This window comes from Lemur catta, chromosome 25 (assembly GCF_020740605.2).
Source record: "Lemur catta isolate mLemCat1 chromosome 25, mLemCat1.pri, whole genome shotgun sequence".
Classification (NCBI taxonomy): Eukaryota; Metazoa; Chordata; class Mammalia; order Primates; family Lemuridae; genus Lemur; species Lemur catta.
This window is the reverse complement of record NC_059152.1, coordinates 2,004,318-2,030,320: the sequence shown is the minus strand read 5'-3', so window position 1 is coordinate 2,030,320 and position 26,003 is coordinate 2,004,318. Positions and strand designations below refer to the sequence as shown.

The following is a 26,003-nucleotide window of genomic DNA, read 5'->3' as shown; positions in this document are numbered from 1 at the left end:
AGACCCCAGAAGGACCTGGCCCTGCCACACAGGTATCGAGTGGCTGCCGTGCTCCGGCTTTGCTGGTGCCGTGCGAGGGTGGAGCTGGGTGGCCCATGCTCCGCCTGCAGCCACGGCTGCCCCACGGGACCGCATCTTCTGGCCTGTGGACCCAGGGTGCAGCTGCAAGTAAGCGTCGTGAGAGCACACACGAAGAGAAAATGGTTCGCCCTGGGCTTCTCAGGGTCAGCTTTGTAGAATAAGAGATAAGTGAGCTGAGCTTTTGCACCGACCCGCAGAGCTGGGTCTCGGGGGGAGGGACCTCAGGGCCACCTGCGTGTGTTGGTTCAGCAGGGGTCAGTTGAGTGAGCACTCTGTATCGGAGTCCAGACTCTGCCTGGCAGAAACTCCTTTCTCGCAGCCCCTGTGGAGCAACTGCACCAACAATTCCTGCAGGTAGAGGCTGGAGGAAAGGCTTTGTCTGAGAGAAGAAAGTTGTTTGATTTTTTTCAGCTTATTATTATTTTTTTTTTTTTTTGAGACACGGCCATGCTCTGTTGCCCAGGCTGGAGAGCAGTGGTGCGATCATAGCTCACTGCAGCCTCCAACTCCTGGGCTCAAGCGATCCTCCCGCCTGAGCCTCCCGAGTAGCTGGCGCTACAGGCATGCGCCACCGCACCCAGCTAATTTTTCCTTCCTTTTTTCTGTAGAGATGGGGTCTTGCTATGTTGCCCAGGCTGGTCTTACACTCCTGGCCTCAAGTGATCCTCCTGCCTTGGCCTGCCAAAGTGCTGAGATTACAGGCGTGAGCTACCACATCCGGCCTAGGATCATTTGTCTCTATTCTTTGAAACAACAACTCAAAGTTGCCAGCTGGGCACCATGTGGAAGCAGCAGTAACACTCACTGTGTAACCTTACAGAAAGTGCCCGCGCTGCCATGCAAACAGTGTGTGACTCACACCTGCCCCTGTGTTAGGCCTGTTTAGTGAACACAGTTGCAATCCACGGGGATGGACGTGTGGACTTGCCTCGCTGCAGGGATGCTTCGGCTGGAGTTCTTGTCCTTACAGCTCTTATTGGGACCGGAAATTGTCCCACTATTTAATTGAATGATTGACTTGTCTGTGGGCTGTCTCTCTCCCTAAAAACTAAACTCATCCTGGCTCAGTTCCCAGCATCTAGAACCGTGCCGGGCACACAGCAAGCTGGGGGTTTACAGGGTCCTGGAATTCCTGGGAGTTCTGTGCACGGTTGTGTGTGTGTTTGGCGTGGGGACATCGCGTGGTGGCTACGGCATTGTCATTGAGGCGTAGGCACCTCCCGGCTCAGACACTCACTGGCTGTGTGACTTTGGCCACAAGCCACTTAACCTTTGTGGGCCTTGGTTTACTCGTCCGTAAAATGGGGAGAAAACCTCCTAGGTCGTGTTGAGGATCATATAAGTTAGTGTATGTAACAGCGCCTTGCCGGTGGTGAGTATGTGAGTATTTTGCTGATTGTTAATATGTGTGTAGACGTTTTCTGGGCTGAGGGTCTTTTGCTTTCTTTAGACCCTCTAAAAGGCCTGTGACCTTCAAAAAGGCTACGAACGGAATAGGCTTCAGTGGGGCCCAAGGCAGACACGGACCTAGAGCAGACAGTAACGCTGTCCCTTTCCGTGGCGAGAGGGCTGTGTCCGTTTCCCCCGTGAGAACTGTCAGCCGACTGAAAGCCCAGTGGGTATAAACCGTCAGTTCTGGGCAGTTAGCTTCACACTGTTCAAAAGGCTCTTTGCATTCAATGTCAAAGTTTCCCCTTCGGAGGGATGACAGGCACGGAGAAAAGGGGTCTCCGCCGGCACAGAAAGCAGCACTGCGCTCGCTCTGCCATCCTTCCCCTCGGACACGCGGCGTCTCTGGCCCCGGGTTGTTCTCTTTTCCAACGGCGTCTTCTGCCTCCTCCCCTCCCCGGCTGCAGGGACGCGTATCCCACGTGCGAGGTGGCGGACGTGCAGCTGTGCTACAATGTGGCCAAGCTGATGTACCTGTGCAAGGAGAGGTGAGGGGGCGGCGTGCTCACCTGGAGCTTTCTGACCCCCGTCCCGCCCAAGATGCCACCTCCTTCCTCCTGGCCCAGGGTCCCCCAGCTGGGACGGTGGGGGCAGGCCCGGCCCCTTTCTTGTTCAGAAAGCCGACTCCCCCTTTTCCCCTGGCCACCGATGCTGGGCTGTGGGTGTGGGGCCCGTGCCGCCGGGTCACGAGTCCCCAGCGTGTGCGTCCTGCTCCGGCCCCGCAGGAAGAAGGCCGAGAAGAGCCTGACATATTACGCGAGCCTGCAGGCGAAGACGGGCCAGCGCACCCTCATCAACCCCAAGCCCTGCGGCCAGTTCTGCTGCTGCGAAGTGCGGGGGTGTGAGTGGGTGAGGGCTCTACCCCCCCGCCACCATGGGGACTGCGGGCGCCGGCACCGGGGTGCCCTGACACCTGCCCAGGACCACGTCATCCCAAGGGGGCGTGTCTCTGGCAGGAGGACGCCATCTCCTACTACACGCGCGTGAAGGACGGGCTGCTGGAGAGGATCACGGAGGAAGAGCGCCACGTCCAGGACCAGCCCCTGGGAATGGCCTTCGTCACCTTCCAGGACAAGTCCATGGCTACCTAGTGAGTGTGGGCATGTCCCAGGTCCCCTCTTGGATGACTCCTTGTCCCCCCTGAGATAACCTGCTGTCCCTCTCGGGTGGCGATGGTGCAGCTGACCCACGTCGCTGGCATTTGTGGTGGCGTGTCTGCCTCCTGCTCAGGCGTGGCTGGTGTGGTCTGGCCCCGCTGCCCTGCCGGGCTCGCCCAGCCGTGCGGGATCCGTCCTGCTGGCTCTGCATTCTCCCAGGGGACCCGTGCACCCTCCTTCCAGATCTCCACTCTGGAACCACAGATCCTTCTGCCGGTGGACTCCCCGTCTTCCCACAAACGCGAAGCTGACGGGGAAGACCCCTGGGGCACTCCAGGGTACTCACTGCTATGGGGGTCCTGGCCCTGGGGAGTGGCTTTTCCTAGAGCCCCTTGGCACGGGGCTCTGAGCTCATAAAATGCTCTCAAGCTTTGGGAGCAGCAGGGGCAGGTCGGGAGAGGGATGCAGCAAGGAGTGGCCAAGCCAGCGCCCCCTCCCCTGCCCTCCCTACCCCGGGCATCACTGGGCATCGTGAGCCTGGGAGGTTCCCTGAGGGGCTTCATGCCTCCCTGCAGACGCTGGGGTGGAGGAAGGAGGAAGGGTGTTCTGAGACAGGGGTCAAGGGGCCAATGGGTTCCCTACGGGAGGCTAACGGGGTTGGGGGGAGCTGCAACCCCTGAGAGGGTGAGGGTCGCCGTGGGAGTCCCGGGGAGGGAAGTTGGGGAACAGGCGATGTGGGCCGATGCTCCCCTCCAGCCCGGGGAGGAAGCCAGGGAGTGAGAGGCCTGGCGGCAGGCTGAGGTCAGAGCTCCACGTCACGGGCAGGACGGAGGGGAACGGCTCCCTGGAGGGAGGAGGGTGTGCTGGGGGCTGTTGGCCTCCGTTTCCTGTCTGTGAAATGGGAATAGTAGTTCCTTGCTTGCAAGGTTGTTGGGAGGATTAAACAAAATCCTCCATGTAGTATGCCAAGCGTGGCAGCTCTTACATAGCGTGAATTATAATAGAGTAATAACAGGAAAGCAAAGACCCTGTGCTACGAGCCTCCCATTTGCCACGTGTGTGTGTGTGTGTGTGTGGCGTCCTGGTGGGCCGGGCCCCGAGCGTGTCCTCGTTTCCCGGCAGCATCCTGAAGGACTTCAACGCCTGCAAGTGCCAGGGCCTTCGCTGCAAAGGGGAGCCCCAGCCGTCCTCCCACAGCAGGGAGCTCTGTGCCTCCAAGTGGACGGTCACCTTCGCCGCTTACCCCGAGGACATCTGCTGGTGAGCCCCCGGGCCAGGGAAGGGGCGGGGGAGAGGCCTGGGGGCCCAGCGCCTCCCTCTGTGTTGCTCCCTGGCGTTCAGGCCCCGTCCGGCAGAGATTTAACGTGAGCCTGTGTGTGATTTTTAAGTTTCCTAGTAGCTGTGTTAAAAAAGTAGAAAGAAACAGTTGGAATTCATTTTAATAATTCGTCTCTCCCCAGACAGCCGAAATGTTATCATTTCAACATGCAGTCAATTTTTCAAAAATTTTGAGATGTTTTGCATTCTTTTTCTTACTTAGTCTTGGAAATCTGGTGCGTGTTATGCACTGGTAGCGCCTCTCAATTCAGATCAGCCACGTTTCCAATGCTCAGTAGCCACATGTGGCTTGTGGCTCCCATGTCGGATGGTGCAGCCTTAGCCTGGGGACACGCTGGTGAGCCGTGTCCACGGAGGCCATAGGTGAGCCTTAGGCACAAGGCTGCAGGTGGGGCACCCCCATCAGAAGCCCCAGCAAGCTGCCTGTCCAGTTCCTTGCACGGAAGGAGCTTCGGGTGCTTGTCCCCACTGAATTATTTTTTTCTGAGACAGAGTCTCACTCTGTTGCCCGGGCTAGAGTGCCGTGGCGTCAGCCTAGCTCACAGCAACCTCAAACTCCTGGGCTCAAGCGATCCTACTGCCTCAGCCTCCCGAGTAGCTGGGACTACAGGCATGCGCCACCATGCCCAGCTAATTTTTCTATATATATATTTTTAGGTGTCCATAGAATTTCTTTCTATTTTTAGTAGAGACAGGGTCTTGCTCTTGCTCAGGCTGGTCTCGAACTCCTGACTTCGAGCGATCCTCCCACCTCGGCCTCCCAGAGTGCTAGGATTACTGGCGTGAGCCACCACGCCCGGCCCCCAGTGAATTCTAGTTGAGCCTCTGCAGTTTTGCCCTTCGGTTCATAGGGCCTCCTAAACTGGGGTTGGCTTGTGGGTCTGTTCTGGGTGGGGGTGAGACCAGGGCAGGTGCCAGCTGTGCCTCTGCTCCTTCGTCCCTCCCTCCCTTCTCCTGGCACCCCAGCCCGAGGTCCCATTGGGAAGAATGTGTCGTTAGTCACAAAGCATTGCAGACATGTCTAAGAAATGCCATGTCGGAGCCGTGTTTGGTCTGCTTGGTGCTCCTGGCTTCTCTTTGGGTAGGTGCTGGCCAGACTGCAGCAGGGGAGCCAAGTCAGGGAATAACCTGCTTCCCTCTGAGCTCACAGGGACCCCAGACTTGGCCTTCCCGTAGCTGAAGGTCAATGCAGAGAACTTGCCTTTCCTCCCGAGGCCCAAATGAGCCTCAGCAGGAGCCCCAGGGCTAGTCTCTTGGCCCGCCGGACTCTGACCTTCCGACCCACCTAAGCTGCGGGCACTGGGAGATAAGCCTTGGGGCTTGTGTCCCCTCAACCCCGCAGGAAGAACCTCTCTATCCAGGGCCTGCGTTGGTGGCTCCAGTGGCTGGGCATCAACTTCATTCTCTTCGTGGCGCTGTTTTTCCTGACCACGCCCTCCATCATCCTGTCCACCATGGACAAGTTCAACGTCACCAAACCCATCCACGCACTGAATGTGAGTGACCATTCTGCAAGGCCCATCCCAGGAGGGCTGGCTGGAAGAGGGTGTGGCGGCTGGTGGGGGAGGAAGAGGGGCTGAGGCGTGTGGAGGGACTGAACCAGGAAGCCACGTCGCTCAGCTCACGCCTGTGAGTCTAAGCCCTGAGCAGGCATGGCCGTGTTTCTTACAATAGCTTTATAGTAATGCAAAAAAAAAAAAAAAAAGGTTTTCTTTAATGTAATTAATCCTAAATGTTCAACAGTGGGGGTATTGAAGTGGACTGAGGTGTATTCAGCCTGGTAGAATGTTAAGTGTGCGTTAAAAATTGTACAGGCTTTGTGGCAGCCATGGCACCAGCTCTGGGCAGTGGTCCCCGTGCGCTGCGGTGATCTGTGTGTGGCGGATACTGCACGGCCGGGGCGGGAAGGAACGAAAGGAGCTTTGTTGATTGCGGCGGCAGGATCACGAATTATTTCTTTTACATTTTACTTCCTGACAACTTTGTTATAAAATCATTTATTGTATGTAGGTAATGGATGATTTTCAAAAATCTTAGATCAATCGGTCACAGCCAGCCACTCCCTAAATTGGCATCTACTTAAAAAGATATTGATTTATTATTAGCTTTGCTGAAATATCTCCCTGTGTCTTTTTTCTTTTCTCCAATTCCACTTGGCATTGGTTGGGCATCCCCTGGGAAAGCATGCCGGACAGGAGGCCCTCCTCGTCCTTGTGTCGCCATTCCCTAGCTAGCTGGTGAATTCTGAGTTTTTCTTCCAAAAACTGGAGTGAAAACACCCACCCTGTTATACTCGTGAGGTTGCTGTCATGATGATCAAATGAGCTGACGTGTAGTTGAAGCTCTTATCTGACTCCATATATGATAATAGTAATAACCCCCCTAAGTGTATATTAAGCAATTTTGTTTAGATTTGAAGCAGGTACGTGCCTACTCTTCTGCCGGTTTTTTGATGGCGAGACCAGGCCTGTTCTTCTGAGGCTGGGTCTGCTGATGAGAGCTCCCCTTTGTCTGTTCGACGTAAACGGCACCCTGGTTTCACTGCTTGTGATTCCAGCGTTGGTTTCCTTAAAGTAAAGCAAGCATTTACAGATCCTTACGAAGCCATTCTGAATATAGACCCTTCCCAGGTGTCATACGCTTTGATCTTTGACAGTTAATTTACTGTCATCTAATTCAACAGCATTTTGTAGAGATTGGCCTTTATCAAGTCTTTTTCGGGGGTGTCCAACTTAGTTTTCAAAGAAAATGTCTCTATTTTTACGTTCCTTTAATCGGCGAAAGTAATTCAGATCACGTCATTACAGTAACAGGTACAACCAGCGTCCTCGGGGTTGGGTACAAGCACGCTGGAGGCCTGAGAAGCTACAGCCAGACCGGTGGGGGGGTGCGTGGGCAGGTGGCCCCGAGAGCTCCGGCCGTCAGTGGCCTCTAGGGAAGGGGGAAGGTTATCTAACCGTGGCCAGTTAGATAAGTGGAGTTGAGCTGTACGTGCAGTTGCTGTCCTCGCTGTAAAAGCTGTGCAAGAGTAAGGCGCTGCTATCGTTTATTGAGCCAACATTTCTGGGCTGCCTCCTCTGGGCCTGGCACAGTGTAGGTTCTGGGGGTCAAAGATGACCAAACTCTGTCCCAGGAGCCCACTGAGCCACCATGCCAGTAGCTCACGGCTTCAGAGCCACGTGGCCCTGGCCCCTCCAACTCTCTCTCTGTGGACCGTGCCTCCTAGGACCCGGTCATCAGCCAGTTCTTCCCCACCCTCCTGCTGTGGTCCTTCTCAGCCCTGCTCCCGTCCATCGTGTACTACTCCACGCTGCTCGAGTCCCACTGGACCAAGTGAGTTTCCCTGCCCCGAAATGGATGTCTCCGATCCCCTGGCCAGGGCAATGGGCACGTGGTAGGGGCCTCGCTGGGGCACCTGGAGCTTTCGGGGGATGGCGAGTGCTCACCTCTGATGTCCTGCAGGTCAGGGGAAAACCGGATCATGATGACCAAGGTCTACATATTCTTGATCTTCATGGTGCTGATCCTGCCCTCCCTGGGCCTCACCAGGTACACACCGCCTCCCGCCTACGTTCCAAATCAGGGTCGCGTCCGGAGAGTTTGGACGCAAATCTCTAATAATATCCAAGCCTGCTGTACCCACTTGCAGCGCAGTTGTGCTGGTCCATTGGTTCTTCTGGAAATGTGATTGTTCTCCTTTAAAAAAAAACCAAAGAAACAACAGCTTGAAAACAAAACTTATTGAGGACCTTCCATTTAGGAAGCGTCTGATCGTGGCTTTGTTTATCTTGAGGAGGTTTCTGTTAAAACAGGCCTTGGTAAGTCACGCTGTGGTGTCTGGCATCGTGGAGAACAAAGGTAGATCTTGAGACTCAGCCTGTTTGCAGAGTGGTGTAAAATGAAAATGTGGGTAGTGATGACATGGAATGTTCTAGAAATAGACTCTTAGGGCATTCATTTGTTTTTCAGTCTGGATTTTTTCTTCCGGTGGCTCTTTGACAAGACTTCCACGGAGGGCACCATCCGGTTGGAGTAAGTATCAGCCACGCCGGGTGCAGGAGCCGCGGGCTCGGGTGAGAGTCCCACGGGGCTGGGGTGGGCCGCAGTGGGAGGGTGGGGGCGGTGGGTGGTCTGTGCTTTGCAGCAGGCATCTTCCTCCCGGGACACAGGGCCTGGGGCTGGGCCAACCCCCCCATCAGGTTCCTGGTAGACACGGTTGGGGCCGCCCCGCTCTGTGCTGCTCTGGCAGAAATGTGGGTCATCTTTTAGGCGCAAACTCGATTAGCAGCTGTCTCTTCCGTGCTTGGAAACTACTGAGCACAGAGACGCTCAGGGAGGGGAGTTGCTGGGTCTCAGTGGTGCCGGGGAGAAAGGAAGGAGAATAATCATCAAACACGACAACCAGAATGACTGTTTAATCTGGGCAATTTTTTTTTTTTTTTTTGCCAGAGAGAATGAATTGAACTCATTACTGATGTGTCCTTGTTAGTATTTTAAGCGAGTATCACACCCACTTGATACTAATAGCTGTTATTTAAGAAGGCACGATGCGCAGTGCTTTATACATCTCTTTCTCATTTAACTTTTATGATAAGCTGTGGGGTAGATACTATTGTTATCTCCATTTTACAGATGAGGAGGCTGAGGCTCAGAGATGTCAAATAATTTGCCCATGTTTACCTAGCTAGTTAAGAAACAGAGATGGGATTTAACCCTACCCCCTATTAGGTCTTTTTTATGGCAGGGACAAGGCCTTGCTCTGTCATCCTGGGTCATGGTGTCATCATAGCTCACTACAACCTCCAACTCTTGGGCTCAAGCGATCCTACTGCCTCAGCTTCCCAAATCGCTGGGACTACAGGCGTGTAACACCTGGCTAATTTTTCTATTTTTTGTAGAGACGGGAGTCTCATTCTTGCTCAGGCTAATTTCAAACTCCTGAGCTCAACCAATGCTCCCACCTCAGCTTCCCAGAGTGCTAGGATGACACGCCTGGCCTATAGGTCTTAATACAGGCCCCAAAGCCCAGAATTGACTTTTCCAACGGAATGTTTACAGAGAAGGCTGGCTATGCTTATCTGTACGGATGCTGTGAATTATTTCAAATGAGTTCAGATACACAGATACACATAGACCCAAGGAGCTCCTGTCTAGGTTGACAGTGATGTCAAGACTGGCAAATCCAATGGCAAACTCCCAGTCCTCACCCTATGTGATCTGTCAGCAGCATCTGCCGCATTTAACTAACTGTCCTCCCTGAAACGCTGTCATCGCTTAGCTCTGGGGCTCCGGGACTCCGCTCTCTCACCCACGGTGTCTCCTCCCAGCCCCCTTGGCAGGTTTTTTCACATCTGCCCGATTTTAGATTTGGCTGCCTGTGGGCTCAGCCCGTGTCCCCAAGAGCCACATTCCCACTCTGGGTGACCTCAGCTGGACCCCCGGCTTCAGGGCCACTTGACAACTACTGGATTAAAATATGCAAACGACATCCACGTTTGCAACTCCAGCCTGTACCTCCGGCTCTTATATCCTGCTGCTGCCTCACCTCCCTCCGGAGCACTGCTGGGCATCACAGGCGTTACCTGCCCCAAAGCAAACTCCTGACTTTGGTCCCAGATCGGCTGCTGCTCCCGCTCTCCCCATCCCGCAGTGTTGTCTAGTCGCTCCGGCATAGACCGAGCGGCTGACCATGTCTCCTTTCTTTCCCCCGCACGCCACATGCAGACCATCAGCACATCCCGACAGCTCTAAGGTAGATCCACAACTGGGCCCTATCGCACCTCCGCACCCACGCGGGCTGATGGCAGTGGCGTCCGGGTGGTCTCCTGACCCCCACTCCCTCGCCTGTCGTCGGAGCGGCCCTCCTGCTCCAGGCCGGCCCCAGCCCCTCTCAGCCTCATGTTCTCCCTCCCCCCGGCCCGCTGCTGTCCAGTCCCCACTGCCCTTTTGCTGGTCCCTGGATGTGCCACACACACCTCCTCAGAGCTGTAGTCTGTTGTTCCCTGTGCCTGGAACACCCCTCCCAGGTGTCTGGGTGACTCCCTCCTTCACCTCCTCACATCTCTGCACCAACATCCCCTCCTGGGAAAGGCTTCTCCGACCCCCTGTACCACGGTACCCCCACCCTGCTTCCTTCCCGCTGCAGCACCCAGCACCCTGTGTATTTGTGTGTTTGCCTGTTTGTGTCCCCAGCTAGAACATAAACTCTGAGAGCTGGGTCAGGGCTTCCTTTCATTCTCGGTGCCCAGCACAGTGCCTGGCACACGGACGCAGGGACGGGTAGAAAGCCCAGGGCCCCCTGCCCTCCCCCCGAGAGTGGCGCTGGCTCACAGACCCGCCCTGCTCCCCAGGTGTGTCTTCCTGCCCGACCAGGGCGCATTCTTTGTGAACTACGTCATCGCCTCGGCCTTCATCGGCAACGGCATGGAGCTGCTGCGGCTGCCCGGCCTCATCCTCTACACCTTCCGCATGATCATGGCCAAGACGGCCGCCGACCGCAGGAACATCAAGCAGGTGCTGTGCCTCCGACTCCCTCCCCCCGCCCACGGGCCTGTCACCCCTGCGAGCCGGCACCTTGCCAGTGCCAGGCTCTGTGCTAGGTGCTTCTCAGCCCGGGCCCAGGCGGCGGGGCTTCCTCCGGCCTCCGCTCTAACTCACGGGCTGATGAGAGGGCTTGGGAGTTTTGCATTTTAACCTGTTTGGCTCCACACACATATAGGCAACAAATTCCCTTCCCACGGACGACTACTTGCATGAATTCTTCGGAGTACCTCAGTTGTCAGTGGCAGTTTGGGCTTGTGGCATTTACTGCGAGATTCCCCCAATTGGATGGTGTGGGGTTCTCTTGTATTCTCCTCTGCCGCGGTGGGTACCGCGGGCGGGGGGAGTGGGAGCAGTTCTGCTTTCCTGTACTCACTGCTCGGCTCTCCCGTGAGACGGGCACTGCCGGCATCCCTGTTTCACAGAGGTGCACGCTAAGCTGGCCCGGGACCCCCGCCCGGAAGGGGCAGAGCCTGTGGGGTTCACTCCACAGTCTGTCCTCAGCCCACCTCTGCCCTCTGGGCTCACAGGCCTGCTGGGTAGGCAGGATGGGAACAAGGGGAACACTAGGAAAACGTGTGTCCCTGTGCTTGGGGACGTCTGGGTGTGTGCAGAGTGAAGCTGGAGCAGGTGGGGGGAGGCAGGGATGGAAGGACCCACCTCCTATTTCCAAAGTCCTCCAGCCACCGGCCCCTCCCCACTCGGAGTGCAGGAGGGGCGTTCGGGCAGAGCAGGCCCGTGAACACTTCTCCTCCTCCTCCTCCCAGAACCAGGCCTTCGAGTACGAGTTTGGAGCCATGTACGCCTGGATGCTGTGCGTCTTCACTGTCATCATGGCCTACAGCATCACCTGCCCCATCATCGCGCCGTTCGGTGAGTGGCCCGGAGCCTGGCCCGGGCACGTGGGCACCTGATTCCACCCAGCCCCCTGGGCACAGCCAGCACTAGGGCTTCATACAGCACCCAAAACAGTAGCCACAAGAACCACAAGCTGCCAGAGAACCACGTGACACCAAATTTAATTCGTTGCTAGATGAATTCCTTCCCTGGGCCTCCCAGCTATGACCTTCCTCGGGACTTCCGGTCTGACGTTCTCTGCCAGCTTGACCACGTCATTTTTGCTGATTCTTTAGCAGCAAGTGAGACGTGCTGCAGGAGCAGTCAGAGCTCGCAGGGTGCTCTGGCTCTGGCAGATGCCACCTCCCCCGGGATTATCACATTTCATTCTTGTCCAGCCCTGCAAGGCAGGCCCTGGTTCTATCCCCCATTTATAGAGGAAGAAGTTCGTATGTTCTTAGTAAGGAGGACAGCTAGGCTTTGAACTGAGGACTGTTTGACTTCAAAGGCCAAGATCCTGACCACTAAAACAAAACATCTGGGACTGGCAGATGAATGGAAGATGCTAGAAGAAAACAGCCAAGAGCCTGTTGGCAGCGATAGCTGAGGTTTAGGGGGAGAAGTTTTAGTTTTCCCTGCATGCTCTCTTGCACAATTTTTAAATTCTACCGTTTTAACTCTTTCAAAACAAAAATGTGTTTTTTAAAAAGAACCTGGCGTAATAGAAAAGGCAGCAACCACCTGCTGTGCCCCCCTGGGCTGAGACCCCTGGGCCGAGACCCCTGGGCCTCTCTGTTGACTGTGACAGGGCAAGGGGTGAGCCTGGGAGGGGCGCGGGAGAGTTGAGGCCGGACGTGTGAGCGTGAAACGGCCTGTCCCAAGGCAGTCCGGCATTTCAGTGCTCCGTGGGGACAGAATCACAGACGCTGCGACCCTTTTGGGGTCAGGAGCGAGGAGGGGGTTGGGGGGGGAGGACACACACAGAGAAAAAACTAGCAGCCAGGCTGTGCCTTTGCCTGGTTCCGGGTTCAGGCGGCGGAGCAGCAGCCCCGGCCTCGCCCCAGGCGGAAGGCGCCGCCCCTAAGAGTTCGGGGTCTCCAGCTCACAGCCCCGCCCGCCCCACAGGCCTCATCTACATCCTGCTCAAGCACATGGTGGACCGGCACAACCTCTACTTCGTCTACCTCCCTGCCAAGCTGCAGAAGAGGATCCACTTCGCCGCCGTGAACCAGGCCTTGGCCGCTCCCATCCTGTGCCTCTTCTGGCTCTACTTCTTCTCCTTGCTGCGCCTGGGTGAGCGGCCCTTCCGGCCTGGGGGACCGGCCCGGGGCCTCCCCTCCCCGCATCCACACCAGCCAGTCAGATCCCTCAGTGCTTTAATAGCATCAACTTCGTGTCCAATCAGAATGCGGTGCCCCAGGGGTGGGCCGAGGGGGTGTCCAATCAGAACGTGGTGCCCTAGGGGAGGGCCGGGTTTGTGTCCAATCAGAATGTGGTACCCCAGGGGAGGGCCGGGTTTGTGTCCAATCAGAATGTGGTGCCCCAGGGGCGGGCCGAGTGGGTGTCCAATCAGAACGGAGAGGGCCGGGTTTGTGTCCAATCAGAACACGGTACCCCAGGGTGGGTGTCCAATCAGAACACAGCACCCCCAGGAGAAGGCCCAGTGGGCGTGGTGTTGACAACCCAGCCCCTGAGCTAGCCTGAGCGCAGGTGCCACCCTCACGAGGGCCCGATCTGTGGTCCCAGACATCCCCAGCGGAGATGGGGAAGCTGATTCAGATTGCTCTTTGGGGGTGGTGGTGGCCCAGGTCCTCCAGCCTCACAGTGGGGGTGGTGGGGACATGTAGGAGGGAGAAGTGACTGGGGGACCTTCCCTCCTACCTAGCCCAGGGCACGGGAGGCTGGAGGGCACTGACCCGGTGAGGACGCTGTCCGATTGCCACTCACTGGGCGTCCCAGCGCCTGCAGTCTGCCCGGGGACCCTGCTAGCCATTCACTGGGTCACTCCGCGTGCTCCTGGGGGTGGAGACGCGGTCCCAGCTGCTGGAGTGAGGGGTGGGGATGGAGGGTTGGGCCCTGCCTTTATTTTCGGCCTGAGGGAGGTGTCACACACAGTTTCTGCACCAGCTGTGGCCCCCTTCCTCAGCAGTCCCTCCTCTTCCTCCTCCCCCCAAGGCTAGCATCCATCTGTCCCCAGGTATGAAGGCCCCTTCCACCCTGTTCACCTTCCTGGTCGTGCTGCTCACCATCCTGGTCTGCCTGGCGTACACCTGCTTCGGATGCTTCAAGCACCTCAGCCCTCTGAACTACAAGGTGAAGCCCTGCCCCACCGCTGCCCAGCTGGGTGCCGGGAGGAGAAGATGGTGGGCTCACCCTCCACCCCTCTGCCCCCTTCCCCGTATCAACGCAGCAGCGGCCTGCTCCAGATTGTATTTATCCGTGGGAAAGGTGTGGGTGGTTGGGTGCGATGTGTAGCTTCCCTCCCTCCCCCTTCCCTGCTCCTGGCACTCCCCCCACCCTGCTCCTGGCACTCCCCCCACCCCATCCTCCCAGGCTGCCTCGGAGCTGGGTGCCAGCTGGTACTATTATTCCGGGTGTTAACAGTCTGTTTGTTTGGAGGGTGCTGGTTCAGGGCGATCAGTCCTGTTTCTCATTGCAAGTTTTTGCTGTCATCTGCAGACAGAAGAATCAGCAGGTGACAAAGGAAGTGAGGCAGAGGCCCGGGTGCCTCCACCGTTCACAGTAAGCTGTCTATGCTGCCTGACCCCGGGTGCTTGCTGCCCTGTGTCGCTCTGGTTGTAACCGTCCCAGCCAGATGCGCCCTGGCAAATGTGCTTTGCTCATCTCTTGCTAAGATAGAAGTCCCTTGATCACGTGGCAGGCAAGTTTCTAAATTAACGTCAGAGAAGGACTCCCCCGTCCCTCTGGATGTTCTAACCTGCACATTTAAGCGCTGGGAGGATCATCGGTTTTGCTGGGATGTGTGCTCATCCCTGTTGGTTTCAGTTCCCTGCTCACTTTCCTCCTCTGTGGTTTAATGCCTGGTGAGTCTGGGGCTTTAGTGAGGTGACATTGTAAGAAGCTGGGGTCTGATGAAGCTGCACTGCCAGCGGTGCACCAGCCTGTGCCAGCGTCCCGCCAGGCACCAAGAGGGTGTCACACAAACTCCTCTTTGAATTCAAGAACTGAACATTGCACCTGCTTTAGAGGAAGGCACAGGTCAGGGCAGGACCCCTTCACTGGCTGGTGTCCCCGCTTCCAGGGTCCCACTCCTAGGTAGGGCTGGGAAAGGAGAGCAGAGCCACGAGAGCCCAGAGCTGTGACCGCTGGCCTTCAAGACAAACCCAAGGGCAAGACGGCGGCCGGTATCAGCCAGTGTCCTTTCCAGTGGTTGCCTCCCGGGTGTCAGGCCCTCTTATCAGTGTGTCCTTGGACTGGCCCCAGAGGAGAAGGTCCTCAGCAAGGCATTACCCAGACACACCTGTGGCTGCACCAGCCTGGCAAGGGGGAGGCGGGACAGGTGCATGAGGTGACGCCCTCATGCTCAGCCTGGGTGTGGGACCAGGGGAGCAGGACTCCGTGCCTGGGAATGGGAGGAAACGGAAGTCACACAGCTTCCTTCTGCATCCCAAAGTGCCACTGGCCTTGCTCTAAGGCTGCCTGTGTAGACAGGCTTGTGTCCGAGATCAAGTGGGAAAGTCTCCTGGAGTCCAGTGCTGGGAACTTTGTTTCCTCTGTCGTGCTTCCTTCTGTGTGACTATGAGGACTGTGCACTGTGCTTTCTGTTTTGCCCGGGCACCTGGAAGTTCTGCAGGGGGCGTGGTTTGGGTCCTGGTGTCCTAGGTTGATGTTGCTGCTGCTTTGTATGCGTCCTTCAGGAGCACTCTGTGTCCTCCTGCTGGGAGGAGGGGGTGGCACTGCAGGGAAGGGGTGTCCCACCCCCACCCAAGCACTAACCCCCCCATTTGCTGACAGCCCTACGTGCCTCGGATTCTGCATGGCTTGGCCTCGGAGAGGACAGCCCTGTCCCCGCAGCTGCAGCAGACCTATGGTGCCATCCACAACATCAGCGGGACCCTCCCTGGAGAACACTTGGCCCGGAGCCCCGCGGACGGCGTGGCTGCTACGCACTCGGAGGCCTGAGGCTGGGCGAGCTGCCCAGCTGGGCCAGGCTCAGGGGAGCCTGGGAGGCTCGAAGACACATGTGGAGAACTGGCTGGACCCCAACCCCAACCAAGTCCATCTGTTCCAAGCTCCACTGCTCTGAAAGATGGAACCAGAAAGACCCAGGCCTGGGGCCTTTGTCTGAAGGGGAAGGGGCTGAGACTGCCCACTCAGTGCCACTGGGGGCTGGTGACAGTGGCGAGAGGGTAACGCACGCAGCTCCCTGCCCTCGCTGCTCACCTACGGCTGTGCCTTTTCCCAGTCCCCTCCCCCCTCCAAGCTTCTGGCTGCGGAGTTGGGGTGATGTCGCCAGCGTGTTGGACATCTGCCCCCCCCCCCAGACCCATCGGCCCTGGAGACTGTGCCCGGTAACAGGCACGAGAGATTCCTCCCTCTGGGCACCGCACAGCAACAGCCAAGGAGCCGCGGCCACATGCACAGTCCGGGTGGGCATCCTGTCCGTGCCCCGGCCCTCCCGCGCTCCCAGGACGACCGCCAGGAACAGGGCAGAAGCAGCCAGTGCTCGCTGCGGCCGGCTCCTGCCAGCCGTGCACACGCCTCCCCGTCCTGTGTTCTTCTGTCATATTGTCAGGGACACTCTGGCTGGGTCAGGGTCAAAGAGGACATAGGACCACGACTAAAGTGCCCACTGGACCAGACAGGTGAGCCACAGCCTCTCCTCTTCAGATGTGGGGGGTCCGTGCAGCTCACCTGTGTCTGCTCCCGCCATGGTGGGCGGCAGGGCAGGGCGTCCTTGGAGCCAGGAGTAGGCGGCGTGGCCGGGGAGGAGGAGGGGTGTCCGGGCTGCAAGCCAGGCTGTCACACCACCCTTGAGCAGTGCCCCAGGCAGGAAGGGGACAGGCCTTTTCCTTCCCCGTGGGATTCCGGGGCTGGGCTGGGCTTTTGCCCAAAGAGCCTCATCCCTGCTGCTTCCAGGCGCCATCAAGGCCCCCGCTGGAGTGGTGGGGGCGGGAAGGGGGGCAGAGGCTCCTTCTATCCCAACAGGGGTGGGTGTGGCTAGGCCCTGGTGGCTCTCCTCATACCTTCCTGGGGCTAGCCCCTGGCCTGGCTAGGCCTGCGCTCCTCTCACCCAGGCCCCTCTTAATGCTGACCTGTGCCAGGGGTCACTCAGGCGGTGGCCTGGTGCCATGGGTCCCTTGGGGACACCCTGGTGCAGTGTGGCCCTGGGCAGCAGAGGGCAGCTCTCCCCCCACACAGACCACATACCTGCCAGCTCTGCTCTGGAAAGGGGGACCCAACCTGGGGTCAGGGCACACAATTGTCACTTGGTTCCACCTGCTCTTGGAAGTAAAATCGTTTATTATCAAAGCCATGCTGCGTACATGGGAGGATGTGGGGGGTGGGTGCGTGTGGGCTCCCCCCAGGGCAGGGACAGGGCAGACGCCACCCAGCCAGGGCACCTTCCCCAGGACAGGCCTGGGGGGAACCGGGGTGGGGCGGGGGAGTCACTGCTGCTCCAGCAGCGACACGAACTTGCGGATGTCCCGGGCGAGCAGCTCCGGCTCCTCGAAGGCCGCAAAGTGGCCCCCGCGGGCCATGTAGGAATAGGAGATGAGTTTCGGGTACTTGAACTTCATCCACTTCTCGGGCACGTGCACTAACTCGGAGGGGAAGGCGGCAAAGCCGGTGGGCACGTAGACCTTCATGCTGGAAGAGACAGAGCCACGGAGGGGTGAGGCTGTGGCCCTGCATCCCCTCTGCCCCCACCGTGGGGGAGGTCAAGGGCCTGGGGGCAGGGTCAGCTGCCCCCCCCTCCCCACAGAGCCATAAATAACAGGCCAGACCCAGGGTTTTAACTGCCTCTCGCCCCCACCCCTCCCCTCCAGCTCACCAAGGGCCCTCTCTTTTCTGGGAGGGCCACCGGGGCAGGGGCATGGGACAGCCTCTAACTCCCACCTTCCTTCCCTTTTCCTGCCACCTGAGGGTCTCACAGGGGATCTGGAAATCCCAGAACCATCAATGTCACAGCAGACCAGTGTCCTGGGCCAGGGGCTGCCCTGAGGGACTCGGGGCGGGGACCGGCCTGGTGTTCCCTCCCTGAGCAGTTCCAAAGGCACAGGGAAGGCCCCCACCTGAGTTCAAGCCCAGTGCCCTCCCGCTTCCTGCCCCAGACGCCGCACTCGGGGTGTGGCCCGCTCACCGCTCGTGCTTGTGGGCCTGCCAGCCCTGGCCCAGGTTCTCCTTGTAGTAGCGCTGGGAGGAGACGATGGTGCCTGTGGTCCAGTAGAGCATGACGTTGGTCAGCAGATCGTCCAGGGAGAACTTCCTGGGAAAACAGCACCGGGCCCCACGCTCAGCACCAGGGGCAGCCGTGCTACAACGCTGCCCCTTTCGGGCTGTGTGCAAATGCCAGGCCCTGCCCACGTGGCTGCCCTCACTGCAAGGTGGGGGGCAGGATCCCCCTGCCACGGGCAGGCTGGGCCCAGGGCACCAGCTGCTATGGTGACAGGTAACGCAGAGTCCTGACCACACACGAGGCGGCGTGTTCTAAGCTCCTTACCTGCATTTAATTTATTTCTTCCTCTTGACGATAGTAACCTATGGGACGTAGGCTACTGTCATCTCTGCTTTACTGGTACGTGGAGAATCCAAACCCAGACATTGGGTCCAGGATGCAGAAGCCACAGCCCCCAGCCCCACCCTCCAGGGAGCCCCAGTTCTGAGCCTGGGTTTCTCCAGGCAATGAGTTCCCCACTCCTCGGAACCCTAAGGGACCCTGGGCGCTCATCAGAGCAGCCTGGGCTTGGGATTCCCGGATGCAGGAACGAGGCCCAGCCTCCGGGTCTCCCTCCGAACCCCGCACTGCACGGAGAGGGCCGGGAGTCACGAGCCCAGGGGCCTCGTCTCAGCCACGCTAAGGAGCGCTGGGACGCTGGCAGTTGCTCACCCCGTCTGTGCCCGTTTCTCCTCTGGCAGACACGTGGCAGTATCAGAAGTAAAAACAACACAAAATCCAGGTCCGTTACTAGGACGGCCTGCTGGGCCGGAGAGTTGGCACTGCCAGGTCTGCCGGCCCCAGTTCCGCCTCACCAGGCTCCAGCCCTTCTTCCCAGGAGCACCTGTCCGCTGCACCCTGACCCTCTGGCGTCACAGCCTGTGCCCCTGCCAGGTCTGGCCAACTGCTTCCACGACACCCCTGTGGCCTTCTGCCCCCCCGACCACCCGAATGTCCACAGACTGGGGAGGACACGCAGCCCTGCTGCCAAGTCTGCCACCTCCCCAGAGACTCCCGACAGCCGTGTGCCCTCCCATTGCCCCCCCAACCACCTTCCTTGCCACCATCTTTGGGGACATCTAAGTCCTACAGGCAGCAATTTCCCCCACGTCCTTCCCTGCAGATTCAAGGCTTTTCTGGCTTAGGGGAGGTGTTGCCTCTTGTCCTACCTGGGCCCCACCTGGCCCTGGTCTTCCTGCTCTGCTCCAGCACCCCAGCCCTGGGGCTTCCTTGCACCCAACTCTGGCAGTCACTTTCTGCACTGCCCGCAGTCTAAGGGCCTCTTGTCACTCTGGGGCCCTCCCCTCCACACTCCTGTCCCCTTCTCCTGCCCCGACCTCTCCTCCTGTCCCTCCTCAACCCTGCACACTGACCTGCCCCTGCTGCCTGGCCTCACAGGTTCTGTCCTCCCAGACAGGAGCACACTCCTCCTCTCTCCCTCCCGCTGCAGCCCGTGAGTCTTCCCCAGCGCCCGTGCGTGGGGCTGTCCCCGTTCCCTCTGAGATCTGCACCATGGCTCTGACCACTAACTCCGCCGGGAACACGGTGTAAATAGTTTCCTCCGATTCCACCCCTCGCCTGAGCTCCAGACGTGGGGTCCAGTTACCCAGGGGACATCTGCACCCAGACATCCCGCCAGCATCTCCCACTCCGCACGTCCACGACAACAGCAAGCTCTGACACCCCCTGACACGCATGCACAGACATGCACATGCACATACATACGTGTGCGCACACCGACGCTCTCCTCCTCATCCTCCACACCCGGCAGCCAGGCTAAGACCCGAGTCATCGTCAGTCTCCCTCTCCCTGCTCCCACCATGTCGCAGCTGCCCTCGGTCCTCCGATCCCACCTCCCGTCCTGGGCCAGGCCCTGCTCCTGCCACTGCTGCCCGAACTAGAGCACATTTGCTGGTCCTCGCGCCCGGCCCCTCAGCTCTAGGGCAACGGTTGGCTGAGTCACCAGAAGCCAAGTCACCAAAACGGCCAGTTTGCTTCGGCCAATTAGGTGCAGCTGGTTGATCCTATTTTTATCCTCAGAATCACATTTTGAGGAATATTCGATTCACCTGTGTCCTACAGGCACTAACGCAGCTGGAGACGGGGCAGCGAGGGGAGGCTGAGGGTCCCCCTGGTGAACAGGAGCTCGGGGAGTGTGCGTGGGAAGAACCTTCCGGGAAGGAAGATTCCAAAGACATCTGCACACTCAAGAACGTATTCTTCTTAGTCCTTCATCCCTCCTCCTCTTGGAAATCCTAGATCTCTAGGAAATCCTGAATATCTTAAATGCGATTTTGACAAAACGAAAACCGGGCAGTGAAAACGGAGCAGCTACAATAAACCCGGGAGCGCTGTGCGCTGTTTCTGCGAGCTGCCACGAGCCTCCTCCTCCCCTGCGGCTCCCGCCTCAGCTCAAAAACTACCACGACCGACCACCGTTTCCGCCCCACTGTTCTTCCCAGAAGACGGATCTGATCCTGACTGTCTCACTCGAAGTCTGGTGCGCCCTGTAGGCGGGGCCGGGCCAGACCCCTGGCCCGGGTGGTCCTCAAGGAGTCCATGACCCCCTGGGGCCTGCCGAGCGTGGGGTGCGGAAACAGGTCTCGGACCCGCCTGCAGGGACGAGGGCACAGCCTGCTCCCAACGCACCTGCTCCAGCCCCTGAATGCGTCACCCTTTCTAACCAAACATTGCGTTTCTATCGCTTTTCTTTTTGCCTGAATTCCTTTCCTTTATCCAGCCAACTCCTACTCATCCTTCAAGGCCCAGATCAAATGCATCCTCCCAGTCATTTCCTCTCTGCCCCTTAGACAAAGTGAATCCTCCTTCCTCTGGATCCCACGGCCCTCTGCACGCGTCCTCAGAGCTGCTTCATCCAACAGCTGCTTACCGAGCTCCCACCACAGCCAAGCACTGCTCTAGCTGCTGCAGCTACAGCTCGGCCCAGGTGGGCTCCTAGCCCCAGGGTGGGATCCTATCTCACCTCGCCCTCATCTCCCATCCCCAGCCCCGTCTGGTCCTCGGCATGTCACTGCAGGAACAGAGAAAGGGAGGGGCCCTGGAGACGGTGGGTCACAGCTGACCCTGGGGAGCCTGAGGCAGGCCAGGGGCCTTCGAGTCACGTTCTGCAGAGGCTGCAGCCGCGAAGGCTCTGGGGAATGTGACAGCCTCCCCAGTCTGCCTGCAGCCGCCCTCTGGGAACACTCAGTCACGTGGGCCTGACGCCAGGCTCTGGAGAGGCCCTGGCTGCTCTTGACAAAGGGGCACCACTGCCCTCTGGACACCCCGATCCCAGGAGGGGCTGCTGAGCCACAGGAGCGTAGGCAGCCGAGCCCTGCGTCCTAGTCCCGACCTCCCCACTGTGAGGCCTGGAACGAGTCACTAGACGACCTCGCCCAGAATACAGGGCTGCGATGGTCACAGGCAAGGACCTGTGAGAAAGTCAACCACAGGTAGAGCTTCCCGAGCAAGCAGAGGTGAGGACGAAGAGCATGGTGAGGAAGCTGGCTGCTGGGACCGGGGTCCCGACCGCAGAGGCAAATGAATGGGGGGGGGGGGGTCTCACCTTTCCAGGCCTCCATCCTCCAGGTACCGGTATTCCGAGTTGGTCCAGGTGGAAAACTTCTCTAGAATATAGGCAGCCAGCCCCACGGGAGAGTCGTTCAGGGCACAGCCTGGCACGGGAAGGAGCAAGGGGGCGACTCAGGCCTGGGGACCACGGGGCCGGCCCTGCAGTGGGCACCGTGGCCGGGAGCCCCCGTTCCAGCACAGCCCCCCAACTCTCGCTGCTCACACTGCCTGCCTCGACCCCCGGCCTGGGGACCCACGTCTGATACATGGGGACACCCCTTCCTGCCAGCTCAGGGGATTCACATGCCATGTGTGCAGCTTCCTTCAAAATGAAGTGTCTGTGACCCAGGTTTGGCGAAGTCCCAGTGAGGAGTGTATGCGAAAGCTGCTTCTAAAAAGGGGGAGGGGTTTAGTCTGTATCCTCTGAAAACTGAGAAACAACCTAAAAGCCCCAAATAGGAGACCAGTGACAGATAAATACCCGTGCACCCATAAGCCAAAATACTGTTGTCATTAAAAATGGCTGGGACGACAGCATCGATGACTGTCCAAACCATGTTGAGCCAAGGAAGCCACCTAAGGGACAGATACAGGCAAAGCCACCTGTCTGTCCCAAGCCAGGGCGTGGCTGCCCTTGGGGGGAAGGGGGCACAAAAGGCCGTCTGGGGACGTGGGGAGGGAGGAGAGGCTACAGATGTTTTGTGCTCTTGGCATTTTTAAACTTTTTGACAATGAACATGTATTTCATCATCGGAGAAAAAAACTTGGGTTTTTTTTTTGGAGCTGGGCAGATTTTTATTATTTTAAATCAAAAATTTTTTAAATTATTATGGGCACATAATAGTTGTATATATTTATGGGGTGCATGTGATGTTCTGATACAGACACACAATGTGAACTAATCCAATCAGGGTCTTGGGGTGTCTGTCACCCTCAAGCATTTATTATTTCTTTGTGTTAGGAACATTCCAATTTCACTCTTTCAGTTATTTTAAAGTATACCCTAAAACTTATCGTTGACTCTAGTCACTTCTGTTGTGAAAATACTTGGTTTTATAAAGTGCTATTATGGTCACGAGCTGCCTCAAGCGTGTGAGCACTGAAGGCTTCCACACGGGCAAGATGATCCGGGGTGTCCCCAGATGGGAGTGGGGAGTTACCTCGTGGCCCCTTCCGGAACCAGATTCTATGCAGTCCCTCCCTCCCCTGTCCGTGAGCTGCTTCACAGCTCTGCGAACTGCAAAAGGCCGACAGCGATGCGCGTGATAGAGAAGCCAGTGAACTGCGTCCACTGGGAATTCATCACTACTGTGTGGATTTTGACAAAGTTTGCATCTATCACAGCCAATTATTTTCAGTGTTTGTAATTGTTTTTGAACTGTTTTTTGTTTTTTTAACATTTTACTGGTTCCTTTTTGAATTACTGAGTTACATAAAATGTTGGACAATTGTTCATTCTATATTCATATGAGAATCATGATTTTATATATATATATGTATATATATATATATATATTTTTTTTAAACAGAGTCTCGCTGTGTTGCCCGGGCTAGAGTGAGCGGCATCATCCTAGCTCACAGCAACCTCAAACTCCTGGGCTTAAGCGATCCTCCTGCCTCAGCCTCCCCAGTAGCTGGGACTACAGGCATGTGCCACCATGCCCGGCTAATTTTTTCTATATATATATTTTTTAGTTGGCCAGATAATTTCTTTCTATTTTTAGTAGAGACGGGGTCTCGCTCTTGCTGAGGCTGGTCTCGAACTGCTGACCTCGAGCAATCCACCCGCCTCGGTCTCCCAGAGTGCTACGATTACAGGCGTGAACCACCGCGCCCGGCCGATTTTATATATTTTTAAATGATCCTTTAACAGGACCCTGGTGGCAGAAATGATCGCCGGGCCCTCCCTCACTGCTACGGGGAACTTGCCCCCGGGCGCTGGGGCACCCTGTGGCCTTCCCCTGCAGCCCCAGAGCCACCAAGCCTCCAAGCCCCCAGGCCTCCTCCTGCCCCCAAGCCCCTCCCTCCCTCTGCTTCTCAGCCCAGGACTCAGGCTCGGGGCCAAGGTCACCCAAACAGAGCTGTTGGGAATCTGTGACCATCCGTAAACTTGCTTCGGTGGGAAAATGCACTTTAAGATGCAAAGAGTTCAGAGTCCCTTACAAGGGGTTTCGCCCTGTGAGCGGCGTCCCTGGGGACAACGGTGAGGTCCCCGGCCCCGTGCCGCCCCGGTGTGCTCACCCACGGTGTCGGGCTTGGTGCACTGGATGTGCATGTAGCCGCTCTCCCTCATCAGGCTGTAGAAAAACTTCTCCTTGAAGGGGTACATCAGCTCCATGTCCCTCTCGGTGTAGCCAAAAAGCCCCCCGAAACGCCGTCCCAGGAGAAGGGTCAGAGTGAAGACGTTTCTCAAGATCAAGGCCATGTTCAGGTGCAGGCCCTTCACGTGGCTGAGGGCGGAGAGAGGCCCAGGTGAGGCGGGCTGGTGCCAAACGCGGTGCCGGCCTCGCTCAGCGCCCGTCCCTCTGCGGCGGCCTCAGGAGTTGGAGGAGGGAGGTTAGGGGGAAAAGATACAGTTTCTAGAAAGTTCCGGTCAGGTCTCTCCTAGAGCTTGGCCCATCAGAAAAGCCGAATCCCTGATCTCCTCTCACCTGGCCCAGAGTCACAACCTCGTGTTACACCGAACGGGGGATCCGAGTCCATGAGCCCCAAGCACAGCCGATGACAGGGGACAGGGGACCTCCCTCCTCTCCCCGGGTGGCCTGTGGCCTGCCCTGCACACAGGCCCACTGCTTAGAGGCTGGACACACACACACACACCCCTGAGCGTGGCCTCACCTGGGCACCAGCTGGGCCATGTTGGTGCAGATCAAGGCCCCCCAGTCGCCACCTTGGATGTAGAACTCCTGGAAGCCCAGCCGCAGCATCAGCTTGTAGAAGATCCTGGCGGTGGCCACGGAATTGAAGCCTGGTTGTGACGGGGGAAGAAAATGGAGTCACAGGGACGTCGCTCCCGGGGCCCTCGGGTGCCCGTGACATTCCCCAGACCCGCCTGCCCCGGGCTGAGGGGAGGCAGCAAGGCGTCCTGGGCCCAAAGCTGGCCGCGGAGGCCCCGGCCCGGACGGCAGTGTGCCTGGCGCCTGCCTCCGCAGGGCAGTGAGGGGACAGTGTGGCGTGGGAGGGCCTCGGCCGGCCCCGTGACGTGTCTGTGGGCTGCCTGGGGGCTTGGCCAGCCTCGCTGGCCTGGAGCAGCCTAGGGTCCAGGTGTGGCCCTGCCCCGGCCGGAAGCCCCTGGGAAAACAAGAGCCCAGGCCCCGACCAGCTCCGGACAGTCTCTCACCCGCCACCTCCCAGACCCCGGGATGCGCTGGCCCTTCCACCACCTGACAACGCCCCCCGGACCCCGCTTCCCCAGCCCCCCGGGGCCGACCCACCCGCCCGGCCCACAGTGCGCCAGGACACGGCGGCCACTCGACCTCCAGCAGCCCCCGTACCCTTCTTGGAAGATGCCTCTGAGAAGCCGTAGCCCGGGATGGAAGGGCAGATGACTTCAAAAACGTGCTCGTCACTCAGGCCGTGGCTCTTGGGGTCGGTCAGGAACGGGATGATCTTGTAAAACTCGTAGAAAGAACCGGGCCAGCCGTGCACCATCAGCAAGGGCTTCGGCCTGCGGCCGGACGGCAGCTCGGGCGGCTTCACGTGGATGAAGTGGACGTCCAGGCCTGCGGGGACAGAGCGGTCAGGCTGGCGGGGCGCAGTCCCGAAACGCCCCGAGGGTGCGTGCTCGGGCCCTGCACGTTGGCGCCACGGGGTTGATTAAATCGAAACAGCCGGCGCTGGCCAGGTGCTCCCAGTGCTCCAGCCACACAGGTGTCCTTGCTCAGCCTGCACAGCCTCCCTGCAGGGCCGTGCCGTCCTCACCCCCCAGCCGCCCGAGGGCACGAGCTCCCAGGGCAGGGCCAGGTGCTGCTGGGTTTTCAGAGCCCACAGCGGTTCCCGGCTCACAGCAGGTCTCCATAAAACCCTTGTTCAGTAATTTAAACATCAGCGGGTGGAGGGAAGCCCTACATGTTTAGCAGGAGAGGACTAACGGAGCAGCCTAGAGTTCGGCAGTATGCTGCAGTGCAAGACAGTCACTTAGAAGGACGGCGTAGAAAGGTATTTCTTTAACGTAGATCAGTAGCCACTGCTGGCGGCAGAAGCAAACTGCCAAATCATACCCACCGTGTGATCCAATTTCTGTAAACTATCACATATGTGTGTGCATTGTATTTACACTATGTGTGTGTGAACTTTCAAAGCCTGGGAGGATAAACTCCAAAAATGTAACAAGCAGTCCTCCCGGCACAAAAGCCAGTGCTTTTACTTCCTTGTTTGTGGGATATAAACTTTCTAATAATTCTAAGAGGAACATACATTAAACGTGTAACTTTTTCATACACATTGAGGAAACGTTTATCTTTTTCTAATTATAAAACATAACTCTTTGTAAGTGGAGGATTTTTTTTTTTTTTTTTAAGTACAGTGAGGGGAACATCCTCATAGCCAAGGCAGGTGAGCGGGCTGCAGGCTCCTCCCGACTCCCTTGGGGCCTCGGTGTAGCCAGAGCCCAGGTCCCGCCCCAGGCCGGCGTCCCTGGCAGCACCGGGGCCTCACAGCTCTGGCAGCGAGGGCTGGGAGGCCGGCCATGC

At 58.0% G+C, this 26,003-nt stretch overlaps 2 protein-coding genes across 7 annotated transcripts in view; one reads left to right on the top strand and one right to left on the bottom strand.

The window, feature by feature from the left end:
- TMEM63A (transmembrane protein 63A) overlaps positions 1-15,485 on the top strand; it is a 31,277-nt gene extending 15,792 nt beyond the window's left edge. For 4 of the 6 annotated variants that reach the window (XM_045537133.1, XM_045537132.1, XM_045537131.1 and 1 more), the window contains exons 10-22: positions 1,938-2,018; positions 2,256-2,379; positions 2,487-2,620; positions 3,750-3,887; positions 5,308-5,461; positions 7,192-7,298; positions 7,428-7,514; positions 7,935-7,997; positions 10,316-10,478; positions 11,273-11,378; positions 12,468-12,635; positions 13,540-13,655; positions 14,022-14,553. In XM_045537133.1, coding sequence (XP_045393089.1) covers positions 1,938-2,018; positions 2,256-2,379; positions 2,487-2,620; positions 3,750-3,887; positions 5,308-5,461; positions 7,192-7,298; positions 7,428-7,514; positions 7,935-7,997; positions 10,316-10,478; positions 11,273-11,378; positions 12,468-12,635; positions 13,540-13,655; positions 14,022-14,144 — 1,564 coding nt within the window. In that variant the 3' untranslated portion in view covers positions 14,145-14,553. Of the gene's footprint in view, positions 1-1,937; positions 2,019-2,255; positions 2,380-2,486; positions 2,621-3,749; positions 3,888-5,307; positions 5,462-7,191; positions 7,299-7,427; positions 7,515-7,934; positions 7,998-10,315; positions 10,479-11,272; positions 11,379-12,467; positions 12,636-13,517; positions 13,656-14,021; positions 14,554-15,317 lie in introns of those variants that run through there. The other 2 variants (XM_045537137.1, XM_045537135.1) reach the window with 2 other exon arrangements.
- Positions 15,486-16,806: 1,321 nt separating this feature from the next.
- The window catches only part of EPHX1 (epoxide hydrolase 1), a 29,205-nt gene continuing 20,008 nt past the window's right edge, over positions 16,807-26,003 (bottom strand). The window contains exons 4-9 of the mRNA XM_045537138.1: positions 24,807-25,034; positions 24,151-24,280; positions 23,554-23,762; positions 21,308-21,416; positions 17,668-17,793; positions 16,807-17,174 (exon numbers count right to left, since the gene is read on the bottom strand). Coding sequence (XP_045393094.1) covers positions 16,973-17,174; positions 17,668-17,793; positions 21,308-21,416; positions 23,554-23,762; positions 24,151-24,280; positions 24,807-25,034 — 1,004 coding nt within the window. The 3' untranslated portion in view covers positions 16,807-16,972. The remainder of the gene's footprint in view (positions 17,175-17,667; positions 17,794-21,307; positions 21,417-23,553; positions 23,763-24,150; positions 24,281-24,806; positions 25,035-26,003) is intronic.